The 13,988-nt window shown below is 38.3% G+C and overlaps 1 protein-coding gene and 1 long non-coding RNA gene across 2 annotated transcripts; one reads left to right on the plus strand and one right to left on the minus strand.

Moving 5' to 3' along the window:
* Positions 1–7,842: 7,842 nt before the first annotated feature.
* Positions 7,843–8,930, minus strand: LOC127106954 (uncharacterized). Its single transcript, XR_007795565.1, has 2 exons — positions 8,538–8,930; positions 7,843–8,090 (listed from the first exon to the last, which is right to left on the minus strand). It is a non-coding gene; the product is annotated as an uncharacterized LOC127106954 (long non-coding RNA).
* A 2,681-nt stretch (positions 8,931–11,611) lies between these two features.
* On the plus strand, positions 11,612–12,508 carry LOC127104226 (uncharacterized). Its single transcript, XM_051041422.1, has one exon. It carries the CDS (start codon positions 11,612–11,614, stop codon positions 12,506–12,508), a length of 897 nt encoding a protein of 298 aa, XP_050897379.1.
* Positions 12,509–13,988: the final 1,480 nt, after the last annotated feature.

Consider the following 13,988-nt stretch of genomic DNA (forward strand, 5'->3'; position numbering starts at 1 on the left):
TGAGAAAATGGCTAAAGAGAAACTTGTAAGAAAGATTCTCAGGTCCTTGCCTAAGAGATTTGCTATGAAGGTCACAGCCATAGAGGAGGCACAGGACATCTGCATTATGAAGGTGGATGAGCTCATTGGTTCTCTTCAAACCTTTGAAATGGGCTTGTGTGAGAATGCTGAAAAGAAGAACAAAAGCGTAGCTTTTGTATCTAATGCTGAAGAGGAGTCAGAAGCAGGATATACTGAAGGTGATGAAAGTATATCAGAAGCCTTAGCCATGCTTGGGAGACAGTTCAACAAGCTCATAAAGAAATTTGATCAACAGGGTAGACCTAATGTCAAGAACATCCCGTCTGACATAAGGAAAAGACCAACTTCTAAAGAAAAGTTCAACCAAGGCAAGGGAATCCAGTGCCATGGATGTGAAGGATATGGTCATATTAAGGCTGACTGCCCTACCTTTCTCATGATGCAAAGGAAAGGGCTATCTGTCACCTGGTCAGAAGAAGACACTGAGAGTGAATCTGAAGGAGAATCTGCCAAACATGTCACTGCTCTGACCAGTGTATGTGCCTCAGAGGATAACTCAAGTGGAGATGAGCTCACCTTGGATGAACTTGCTGCCTCATATAAAGAACTATGTGTTAAAAGTGCAGAAGTTTGTATCCAAGGAGAAAAGCAGAAGAAACTCATCAAAGAGCTAGAAGCTGAGAAACTAGAGCAGCTGAAAGTCATAGAGGGTCTGAAGGGTAAGATTTCCTTGCTGACCTCTAAGCTAGACCAAATGACCAAATCCATCAAAATGTTGAATAAAGGATCTGACTCCTTGGAAGCAATCCTAAAGGTGGGACAGAAGTCAGGACTCATGTCTGACTTAGGAAGCACTAAGTACTCTGCATCTGAACTCAAAAAGCCTAAGGCTGTATTTCAGAAATTCAAGCAGAAGTCACATCCAATGTCGCAACATCGAAGAACCAGAATGAGCAATCATCATAAGAAGAAATTTAAGAGATGGAGATGTCATTACTGTGGTAGATTCGCTCACATAAAACCCTTCTGCTATGGGCTGCATGGTTACCCAAACCAGACCTCGCAAGGTAGGCCTAAGAAGGAGGTGTCTAAGCATAATGTCCCCATTAAGAAACAAACATGGGAGGCTAAGCAGACATCTCAGGTCAATCCTAAGCAGCAGGAATCTAAGCTTCACTCCTATCCTGAGAATCAACAATGTGTTGCTAACCTTGCTCACACATTTTCAAGGGCACATATCAGACAAGACTGGTACCTTGATAGTGGCTGCTCAAGGCATATGACTGGGATGAGCAACCTAGTGGTGAATCTACATCCTCCTACCACCAAGTTTGTGACATTTGGTGATGGAACTAAAAGAGAAGTCGAGGGTGTTGGTAAGCTGGACTGTCCTGAAGCTCCAAAATTGAGTGGTGTATTGTTAGTAAAAGGACTAACTGTGAACCTCATAAGCATAAGCCAGCTATGTGACCAAGGATGCAAGGTGGAATTTACTAAGGGAGGATGTGTGGTGTTGAATGGGTGCAATCAAGAAGTGATGAGAGGAGACAGATCCAGAGATAATTGCTATCTATGGAAATCTAAAGACGCTCTCAACTTTCCCAAGTGTCCTTTAGCCAAGGGAGATCAGGAAGGGAAGCTGGGACATGGAAGACTTGATCACCTTCAGGTACAAGGAATGAAGAAGAGCAGTTCCAAGAGAACTATGAGAAGAGTCTCATATCTGTCTTTAGATAAAAAGACAGACTGTGGAAAATGTCTGATTGAAAGTAATGAGCCATTGGCACCGATAGGTCAGCATACAAAGGATATGACAGCAAGGGATAGACAGAGGTGTGTATTATTGTCGTCTGCAGAATCTCAACACCTAGCGTGTGGTAGCAGGTGGTCAACCCTAGTATGGAGGAACCTGATGCAGACAGAGTACAATGTCACCCGGAATTTCATGACATTGTACGCTGCTAAGTGTGACAATAGTAAGGGCAAAGAGGGAATGCGTACGTCTGAAAATTTAAAGCAACTAATGAAGTTAGTTAGCTACTGTTTAGTAAGTCAAATTATTAAACAACAAATAGTGAGCTCTGAGTGGTCAAAGTCTAATAGACCTCACTCTTGCATAAAGCGTTTCACATTCCGTCGCTTCAAACACCATTCGTGCAAACCCTCTTCCAAAGAAACGGTTCAACTTCCCTCTGAGATATTCAGCATGGCACACCAATCCGATACCACCTCCTACACTACCGTGTCCGATTCTCACAGCACGGAGTTTGGCAACCCCAACCGGGAGGAAGTTAGTGTCAACGCTGCAACGTCCTCCCATGCAAGAAGACCAAAAGAAACGGTCTCCAGAATCTCCTCAGCTATCGCTCTGGACAACCCTTCCAAGGAAGGATCGAGGTATGTGCACAATGCCATTGCCTCTATGGTCACTAAGATTCTGTCCGGTGATCGGAATGTTCCTGGGGTTTCCGTTCCCTTGAACACTATCGTTCCCGATGATGTTGCATGTCGTGAAACCGCAGTTGTGTTAAGGGAGAATGTGTCTGGATTACCTGAAGAGGGTCCTAAGAATGATAAACATGTAAGCAAGGTGAGAGGTGAGAAGGTAAGTGTCCCTCAAGATGTTGAGGCCAACCCTAGAGCTGACACAGTCAACCTGGAAGAGTTCTCTGATAACGAACTGTTGGACTCAGTTATCCCTAGCATAGCCAAGAGGGTCAGGACTAGGAGAGGGAAAAAGACAGTGATGCAAAGGTCTCCATCCAAGGAAGTTGATGAGACAACTTCTCCCAAGCAAACAGTGACAGAAAGTACACGCAAGAGAAAAGGACATGGACCTGTTAAATCTTGGAGCAAAGAGGTGCCCAAGAAAATGAAGACCAAGGCAGTTGTGGTGGAGTCTGATTCGGATGTTCCATGTGATGTCACAACATCCCTGTCCAAGAAGAAGCCAACCTCTAGCAAGTTGGCTGCTAGTGTTCCAGAGGTTCCCATTGACAATGTGTCCTTCCACTTTGCCTCGAGTGTGAACAGGTGGAAGTATGTCTACCACAAAAGACTGGCCTTGGAGAGGGAATTGGCTCAGAATGCCTTGGAATGTAAGGAAATTGTGGAGCTGATTAAAGAAGCAGGGCTAATGAGGACTGTGACTCAACTCCCAAAGTGTTATGAGACCTTGGTGAAGGAGTTCATTGTCAATCTATCTGAGGAATGTGCAGATGGAAAGTCCCATGAATTTAGAAAGGTCTATGTGCGTGGCAAGTGTGTGACCTTTTCCCCCTCAGTAATCAATTTGTATTTGGGAAGAGCAGATGAAGTGCGCCCAGAGCTTGAAGTGACTGACAACAGAATCTGTCAAGTCATCACTGCAAATCAGGTCAGGAAGTGACCTCTTAAAGGGAAGCTGGTGGCTAGTCAACTCAGTGTGAAATATGCCATGTTACACAAAGTTGGAGCTGCAAACTGGGTCCCAACGAATCACAAGTCAACTGTGTCTGTGATGTTAGGAAAGTTCATCTATGTTGTTGGTACCAAGGCAAAGGTGGACTATGGTACTTACATCTTTGATCAGACCATGAAACATGCAGGAAGTTTCAGTGTGAAGGGACCTATAGCCTTCCCGTCCCTCATTTGTGGCATTGTGTTGAACCAATTCCCAAACATCTTGACAGACAATGACTTTGTGCAAAGAAGAGAAAGCCCATTGGCCTTCAGCTACAAACTCTTTCTGGGAAAGCATGTTCCTGACATTGCCATGACATCTGGAGAAACATCCAATGTTGGCAACCATCCAGACAAGGCTGCTGTCATTGCTGTGCTCAGAGAGACATGCAAAGAACTGGAGGTTAGGAAGCTCACCTTGGAAAAGCTGATCCTTCAATTGGAGATGTCTGCTGAGGATACAGATGGAGCTGCAAGGCAGAGCTCAGAGGGTGAGGAGGAGGCTAGTTCTGAGGAGGAGGCGGATGATGAAGCTGAGGAGTAAATACGTGTCGTTTTGTGTTTTCTGTCGTTTGTGTGTAATTCTGCTTACTATTTGTGGATCTGTAACTTAAAGTGTTGCTTTGGCAACATTTTTGACAAAAAGGGGGAGTGACAAGTGATACCCCAAGACAACAGAATTTTATTATTTTGTTAAAACAGGTTCATGACAGATTCAAGTTTTCCTCTCCTGCAGCTGACGTGTGATGAAGTTTGTATTTAACTTCTGTTTGTATGCTGTTGTGTGTGTGAAGTTTTTATTTAACTTCCCCCTCCCCCTGCAGCAGCTGATGTGTGTTGAAGTTTTTATCTAACTTCTGTATGTGTGCTGCTTTGTGAAGTTCTTATTTAACTTCCATGTATGTGAGTGTGCTGCCACTCTGAGTGTATTAGCTAGGTTTATTTCCTGCTAGATGTGTGATTCCGCTGCTATGAACTCTGTTATGGGGATCAAAGTGTTTTAGCCAAAAATTTGCCAAAGGGGGAGTTTGTAGGTGTTTAATTGGCTGCATTATATGGTAAAACACTAGCTGGATTCTAATGTCTTGACTGATGTCATGACATGGTGTGTATGTGTGACTGCATTGTAGGTTAGAATATCTAATTGTACTCTGATGTCTTGACTGATGTCATGACACACTTGAGTAGTTAATGCGGGATTAGCTAATACAGGATTTATTGAATGTCAAACTGGAGATTGTGACATTCATCCCTGTCAGCAGCTACTGAGGAATAGAACAGTTGGTGTTCTGTTAGAGCTCAGTATTCATTTGCAGTTTGGTTATCAAGGAAGAACCAGACCTGGCATAAGGCCTACTGTATGAATGTCAAACTGGATGTTATGACATTCATCATGGACAGTATATACTGAATAATAGACAGAGTGGTGTTCTGCTACACTTCAGTATGTTTCTTAGTTTGTTCTTCAAGAGGATAACAGAACTAACTTAAGGCCAAATGTGTAAATATCAAATTGGATACTTTGACATTTATTAATGTAAGTTGTTACTGTATCATGGTCTTTTTGGTCATGTACAGGTCAGCAAAATTGTACAGTCTGTTTTCTAGAAAAACAGACTCAGCATATGATCCTTGATGTCAAGCTGAATGTCGTGACATTCATTCCTGACAGCATATGCTATATTGTAGGTTGTTCAGTTTTCTGTTTCAGCTTTTTCTCAGGCTATTCTTCAGGGATTCAACAGCTTAAAGAAAAACCAGGAAATCAACAACCAAGCTACATTTAATGAACCTAACAAATAGCCTATTTGTTAGTAACCTAGATATTAAATTTATGGGAACTCGCGTGACCTTAAATTCAGGAGAATACAAGTGCAAAAGCCCAGGTACTGTAATATAAAAGGAAGTCGTTCCTTCATTCAGTTTCGGGGGTTTTTGAGGCGTGAAGATTAAGTGTGTCCATCATACTTCACTGCTGTATTTTTGTGAGTCTTGTATTAGACATATCTTGTAAGTCAAGCCATTATCACGTTGATGATTGTTTTGGTATAGGGTGTTCATTGAGTTGTAAGTGTTGTGTCGCTCAAAGCTTTTAAGCGTGAGTCCTGTGTATCTTGATTAAAGCTGTTAAGCACAATCAAGAGTTGTTTGAAGTGTGACTTCAAAAGTGTCTTTAATATTGATTAAAGGTAGTAATCACTGAGGTGATTGAGGGGGAGTGAGTAGGAACTCTGATCTTAGAGTAAGATTGAAATTGCATTGGGTAGGGATTAAGTGACAAGTTGTAAACGGGTGAGTTTAGCTTTGAATAAATACTACTGATAGTGGATTTCCTCCCTGGCTTGGTAGCCCCCAGATGTAGGTCATGTTGGACTGAACTGGGTAAACAATTACTTGTGTTATTTACTGCACTTACTGTTAAGTTCTGCATAATTCTTGTCTGTGCAGAATTGGATGTCATAACAACCCGTGTGACATCTAAAGTCTGATAACTAGAATTTCAACAACAACAACGTCAACAACAACAGCCACCGCAACGAACAAACACCTACAACAACAACAATATCAACAATCACAACAACCACAAAACTTTGAGAGGAAGAAGGTCTCTTTTGACCCGATTCCTATGACTTATGATGAATTGTATCCATCGTTGGTTCTCAAGAACCTTTTACAACCAAGGAATCCACCTCAAATCCCCGAACCACTTCCATGGTGCTACAAATCGGAACTCCATTGTGCCTTTCACCAAGGAGCTCCCAGTCATGATATTGAGAATTGTTACCCCCTGAAGTACGAAGTCCCAAAGTCGGTTAAGAATGGAATGGTGTCCTTTGAGGACCGTGCGCCAAACGTCAAAGCTAACCCACTGCATGCCCATGGAAATTCATATGTTAATATGGTTGACGATTGTCCTGGTGAGTTCAAGGTATTTGATGTATGCTTCATTAGAAGGTCCTTAGTGAGGATGAACAAGGATATTTGCTTGGTTAGTGATTGTGAGCATGACCATGATGGTTGTGCTATTTGCAGTGTCAATCCTAGAGGTTGTATAGTTGTGAAGAGAGACATCCAGAGGTTGATGGATGAAAGTTTAATTCAGATTGTTCAGTCCCGTCATGTAGATGACGATGTCAACGTTATAGTCTCGATTTTCAAAACTCCTGAGAGAGTGGTGATTCAGTACGACAGCATCAGTAGTAACAACGTCAGTAACAGATCGGTATCGTCGTTGGTTATAAGGTTAGCGAGCCCCGTCCCGTATGTATCCGATAAGGCTGCCACATATCAGTATAATGCTACCATGTTGGAGAATGGTCAAAAGGTTCCTTTGCCTACAACCAGTTCTGTTGCGAGCATATCTGATGTTACTAAGGTGACCTGTAGCGGTCGTGTCTTTGGGCCGGTGTTCCCAAAGAATGTGGAAGATTTGTTTGTTAGCAAGAAGGTTGAGGCATCTATGGTAGATACTGTTAGCGCTCCAAAGTGTCAGTCTGGTGAATCCAGCGGTTTGAAGCCTAGCGATGATGATGAGTGTCATACCCTAAATTTTGTCCCTCCTAACTCATCTGTGTTCACTCATTTGTGAACCATTTGTTTGTATTCATGATTTATTGGTGTCCCAATTTTGCATAACTCCCTATGACCATTATATTTGGTCATGGAGATCTTTCCATGCATAAGTTTAACGATCAAGGGTGAGTAGCATTGGTTTGTGCATATTTTTTCTAAATTCAACTCATTCTTAGAATCGTTGAGATAACATGATTCTTGTGGATATCCTTTTTGTTTATCTAAAATCTTGATTTTGGATCATGATTACTTATAGTTATTTATGTTTTTGTGTTTTGCTCATGCATGCACCTATCACATATTATTCATACATTTGTTTTTACAATTTTTCTATCAATGCACCACATTGGCACTTGTTGCATTATATGAGTTTTTGAAGGTTTAGAAACTTTGCCATTAAAGGTTTAATTTAATTAAGTAGAGTTGTATTTCATTTCAAAAATACATTAGGTATTATTTGGGTTTCTTTTGTTAATTTTTTGTTATTAAACCTTAACAAAGGTATTTATTTTTACTTTTATTTTTTGTGTGTTGTTTGAAAGTAGTATCAATAATAATTAGCTTTATTTATCATTTTAAATTAATACAAAATTCTATAAAAATAAATGAAAAATATATTTTGTTCCTTTTATTTACATTCAAATAAAAATTTATTGTCACATTTATGTTTAGATTTTTTTTATTCTTATCATTCTACTTTAAATTTCAAAACAAAAATATATTTTTATTTTATTCTTTTTCTTGTCTCCGTTATAAAACCAACAAAATTAGTTTAAAAAAATATATTTTAAAGAAAATCAATAAATATATAGTTACATTGTAACAATAACTAGAATTATCAAGGCAAAAAGTTATATATAAGTAAAATTACAATATACTTACAAGGCATATCCAATATGTTTACATTGTTAATGTAACTAGAATTGTTGTCCTTCAAATGCATTAGTTACCTATATACTAGTTATATATATCCGTTCAAATTCTACAAAACCCCAAAAATGTCCTGCCACTTTGTCCTGCCACTTCTTTCTACTCTCCTTGGACAGTTATTTTGTCTTGTTGCAGCAGTGATAACAGAACACAACAGTTAGTATTTTCTTAAGTAAAACTTATTTTAAAAGGTCAATTGTAAAAAGGATAGAGCAGAGTATCATCATTTGAGCAATTAAGCAGGAATTTCATCAGAAATTAAATTGAATCAAAATCAAAAATATTTTTATATTCAAACAATCCTAATTTATTTATTTTTAATATAAATAAGAAGTAACAGAAAGTATGAAGGGGGATCTGAGGGTGGCCATCGTATTGATTCAACCACATAACATAAATCAACAAACCTTCACATAACAGCAACATCACTTTTCATCTTTTTCTTCACATAAAATAAACTTTCACCTTACTACATCTACAACTCACAAATATCAACATAACAATAATAAAATAAAAATGAAAAAATAGAAGCAAAAAGAATAAGATAGATAATCATCAAATCCATTGCTCACCGTCATCCCACTAGTGCAATTGCTCCCTCTCGTCGGATCTGCCACCGTCAGATCTACGAGTATCGCCGGTAATCCTCACTTTTTATATATTTTATTCAAAGCTTTCCTTGTGATTTTATTTGGTTTATGTATGTTGTGTTTTCATTTGAGAAAGTAAAGGAATTTAAAATAGAGAGTGAGGTTGAGACAACTTATGAGATTTGTTCGTTTTTCTGTGAGAGTGTAGAAGCAGAGAGATGAGAAACATTGAGAAAGAGAGTGAAATATGCTTTTAATTTGTGCTTTTCTGATTTTGTTTTGTTTATTTTATTTTATATTCCTCGCCACATGTCCTTTTATTATTAGTTGTTTGGTTAATTTTGAAAAGTCAATATCTCATTTAACTCATTTATTATTAGCTTTTAAATTTTGGTAAAAAAAATGAATGTATAACCGTTAGAGAGAGAGAGAGATTGATTAAGTTTATTTTAATTTTTTTTTCTTCTGGAAATGTTGGTTTTAGCCGAAAACATGATAAAGACATTTTGTTGTTTACAAAAGAGACTAAAAAAAAATTAGTTCATAATATTAGAAGTTTGAAAAGGTCAACATAATTTTTTTGTTTTAATTTTTTATATTATTATCACTTAAGTTTGTAACCTTTTCTTTCTCTAGTGTCTTTGAAAAATATCTCAACTCTACACCATAAGTTACAGTAATTTAGAACGTATAAATGCTATACAATTAAAATTAACCTTTTCTTTTATTTATTTAAGAATTAATTTGATGATAATAAGAGAAAAAATATTGCTTGGCTTAATGACCCTGGTTTCATGCATCTACTGCGGAAGTTTCGGTTCTATATTTTTCTTTTTCTTTTTCTTTTTTATGTTTTATTTATTATTCTTATTACTGTTACTATTATTATTTATTATTTGTTATTGTTAGTTTTAATATTTGTTTGTGATTTAAGCTTAAAATAAGTTCTGGATTGGGCTTTAGATCCTACTTGCTCATGCCCATCCCTATTTGCATCCTTTTTTTATTTTATTTTTTATTTTCTTAGTTAATTATTTAATTTAGATTAATAATTAATAAATTGATTATTTTTTATTTGTTTAATTGATTATATTTTAATTAATTAATTACTTTTAATTATTAAGTGGATTATTTGATGAATTGTTAATTAGTCTCATTTTGATAACTCATTTATTTAGGTATTTTTTTCTTTTAATCCATGTCCATATTATGGTACATGTAAATATCCACACTTGATATTTCCCATAAATTCAATTTCAATAACATCTCTTTCGATTTCAAAATCAATTACAACTATCCACAATTTCAAGATTCATTTCAAAATAAATACAATTCATTTTCAACAATTTCACAAATAAAAAATAGTATTAAAACTCTTTTCCAAATGAACCACAAAAGAAGTGGACTATTGGAATCTAGCATTCTTGTAGGAACCCTTGAATGATCGGTCTTGAACCACACGTTTTGGATTAACTGTTCATTCTTTTTAAAACACATTAATTAACTTGGACAAATAAGGGCCGTTGGGATCTCGCATTCTGATGTAACCCTTTGAGCAATTGATTCTTATCAAGCGTTCGTTGTCCATCAAACAAATTTCTCAACTAATTCGAATGAAAAAGGACCATTGAAATCTAGCATTCCGGTGGAACCCCGAGTGATTGATCCCGAGGCTCATGTCTCGTTCTCATCAAATATTCGTCGTTCACCCATAAAATACATTCAATGCATCAAACTCTTTTCTCGCCGCCGTGCAATTAATCTGAAAAAACCTTTTCATAAACAAAAGACATATTGTCTTAAGATGATGTGAAATAATGCTTTGTCCATAATTGTTGAGTTGAGATAAATGACGTTTTTCCGAATGTTGATTTGTAAATCCATTTGATGTGTGGTATACGTCTGCTCCTCATCTGTTTTGGGTAAAACAATGTTTTTCATCGATTAATACAATATAGCTTTCGCTAAAATCGACCAACAAATAAACATTTTCTACCCAGAACTACGTAAGCCTTGAGTTCTCTATTGAGATACGTAGGAGCAGGATTGCGAAATCTTGTCAGGCTCATTAATAAAAAACTTAGGTTTAGTCCCTTTCGTTGCAAAAATTCAAAAAGCATTTCTCTTCTCTCTCTTTCCCTATCCCAAATGAGTAAAAGATTAGAAACTAACAACATGCTAACATTCATCGAAACTAACTAAATGGTTCCCGTTGAGTACAACGGACGTGAGGGGTGCTAATACCTTCCCCTTGCGTAACCGACTCCCGAACCCTGATTTGGTTACGATGACCATACATTATCCTTTCTCTTAGGGGTTTTATCGATATTTTCCCTTTCCCTTTGTGGGAATAAATAAAGTTCGGTGGCGACTCTGTTTAGTCCATCATGCGAGCGTGCGATTACGCTTCGCTAGGTCGCGTTCTCATTTTTCGGGGTGTTGGAATTTTGAATAAAGCTCTACACCCGAGCTTTGGAAAAAGAAGAGAGAACAAATAAGTTTAGAATTGGAAGTTGTATAGTGTTAGTCCCCAAGGGCCACTCCTTGTGTGTCTAGCATGAAGACTCCCATAGAGTAGACCTGTTTGTAGATCTCGTTATAAGATAACTAGCATGTTGCATGACGTTGATTCATGAAGGTTCCATGACTCTAGGAGCCCTTCTTAGAACCAGTTTCTGCTTTGGTGGTTGCGTAATGTTGGACTCCAAGGGCCTCTCCTTGTTGCACCCAACATGAAAACCCCGCTCAGAAGAGACCTTTCGTCACTCTTGTCATAAAGCGGCTAGCCTGTTGCATGATGTTGATACAATTATGGTCCATGACTCTAGGAACCTTACCAAAAACGTAGAAACTATCCTGTGAGTGGGTTTTAGGGGTAACCAACTTAGAACTATCTATTAAGAAGCCTACCAAATGGGGTGTTTTGAGTTACCTTATGACATCCCAAAACCAAATACCATGCACTCATGATCATTTGCATAACATCATGACACTCATACAAAATTTTGTTTTCAGGGAATTTTTGAATACGCAGTTGCTAGCACAAAAAGTTTGTAATGGGTTCAGAAAGAAGGAAAGCATTACCATTCAAAGCCAAAATGTCAAATATTGCCAACATATCAAAACTTTTAAATGAACTTCCTGCATGCTTCAGGGTTACTTTGCAAGGAAAGTTTGGCCATATTTTGGATCTCCTCTCAGTAGATGTTCAAACACCAGCCATCACCGCTTTGGCTCAGTTCTATGATCCTCCGCTTCGAAGTTTCTTATTCCAAGACTTTCAGTTGACTCCAACCTTAGAGGAATTCGACCGGCTCTTGGGATTTTCTATGAAAGGAAGGACACCGTATAATAGAATTGGTCAAGTACCTGAGGTAGAGATGCTAGCCCTTGCACTCCACATCCCCATATCTGATGCATTGGCTAATTGGAAGAAAAGGGAGAATCTCTTTGGTTTTTGGAGGGCTTACCTAGAAGAAGAAGCAGAAAGGTTGTTTGTGATACATCATTGGGATGCATTGGAAAATATACTAGCTCTTCTCATATATGGGCTAGTATTGTTCCTAACCCATGAAGGTTTTATAGATTCAGCTGCCATAAGTATCTTTTGGACCGTTTGGAAGGATAAACAAAGTTTGGTTCCTCCACTACTAGCTGACACTTTTCATACTTTGCATACTCGACATCAAAAGAAGAATGGAATATTGATATGTTGCCTTCCATTGCTCTATAATTGGCTTATCTCATATGTGTTCAAGCCTAATGCTCACATCAGTGAAATGTCCAATGGGGAGTGGGCAAGAACTCTGGTGTCTTTGTCTAGTAAGGATATCATTTGGTACCAACACATGCTGAATGTTGAAGAAATCATTATCAGTTGTGGTAGTTTCCCAAATGTACCACTAATAGGATCTAAAGGTTGCATCAGCTACAACCCCATGTTAGCTTTGTGACAGTTTGGATACCCTATGCGTGGGAAGCCCGATGATAAAGAGTTAGAAGAGATGGTTTTGAATGATATGGGAACCAATGATCCTTTTCTCCTCCGTAAGATCATTCAATCTTGGGAAAAGGTGCATACCAAAGGAACATAATTAGTAAAGAAGAATGATGCATCAAGGGTTCCTTATCAGCAATGGGTCTCGGAGAGGATCAAAGTTGTGAAGCTCCCTTTTTCTATAGAGATTCCTCTAAAGTCTACTTCACCAGAACCAGTCCCTGTTTCTCTTGAAGAGGTGGAAGAACTTCGAGCCATGGTAGCTAAACTTGGAAAGGAGAAAGAGGATCTGCAATCTGAACTCTACAAAGAAACTGGGGAAAATATGATCCACAAGAGGAAGAGTAACCAAAGGAAGGAACTTTTGGAGGAGAGTCGTAAGAAGAACAGAATTGAGCAAGATCTTAAGGAAAGAGTCTTGGAGTGCCTAGATCAGGTTGACAGTGGATTAGGTTCACTCCGTGATGAGTTAGCTAAGGCTAAAAGAGATGGACAAGAGTGGAAGCGTTGGTGGGACCTAGCCACTAAGCAAAAGAAGGAGGTAAGGGAGGAGCTTGAAGCCCAAATCCAAGAACTGAAGGAGAAACTTCGAAGCTCCGAAGCTGAAGTGGTGCGTGAAAGACGTCTTAAGGAACGAGCCCAAAGAGCCTCTCAAATATGTCCTAAAGCCTGGGAAGAGAAGTGTGATGAGTTGAATACCAACAAGGAGCTAGCTAGTTATTGGAAGGAACAATATGAGTCTCTGAAGAGCCAAATCATGGGTTGGCTAAATCATAGGAAGTATCTGAATGAGATATTGGATGAGTATTAATGCACCATCAACCTTCTGCGGCCAAGTGTTGATGCATACCATACGAAGTTGGCTAACCTCATAGAGTTTTGTAATGGCGTGGCCATAGACTTACCATGGAAATTAGAAAATGCTCTAGAGGGCATGGATGAAAATAACACTCATCCTTCGGCTCGTGACCTTGTTTTTCTTTTCGAAAGAATGATGCGAAGATTCAAAGAAGAATTGAAGGCCCACAAAGAGCGAGTTGCTAAGAAGACTCTTTAAGTTGTTTGCTTCGTGTTATTTCCAATTTTTGTATTTAGCTTAATGTTTTGTACCCACTTTGACTGTATACTTCGTACTCTTTGGCTTCATTGAATGAATGGGTATTGAATTTTTGCATCAGCTTCTGACTATTGTTTTCTGTTTCTGTTCACATTACTTTCAAAGTGCGTGCTCAACAACTGCAAAGTTTATAAGAATCCCTAAAAATAAATAAACATAAAATGCATTCATACATACATTCATGCATTCTCCATATAAATAAATAAAAACTCATTCCGTTTTCCCTATTTAGTTGTTACACACTGAGTCCTCAACACCACTACAACACAAGAGCCAGCACTCGTCAAAGAATGGCAGATCAAGAACAAGAATTGGAGAG

Source organism: Lathyrus oleraceus, chromosome 7 (assembly GCF_024323335.1).
Source record: "Lathyrus oleraceus cultivar Zhongwan6 chromosome 7, CAAS_Psat_ZW6_1.0, whole genome shotgun sequence".
NCBI lineage: Eukaryota > Viridiplantae > Streptophyta > Magnoliopsida > Fabales > Fabaceae > Lathyrus > Lathyrus oleraceus.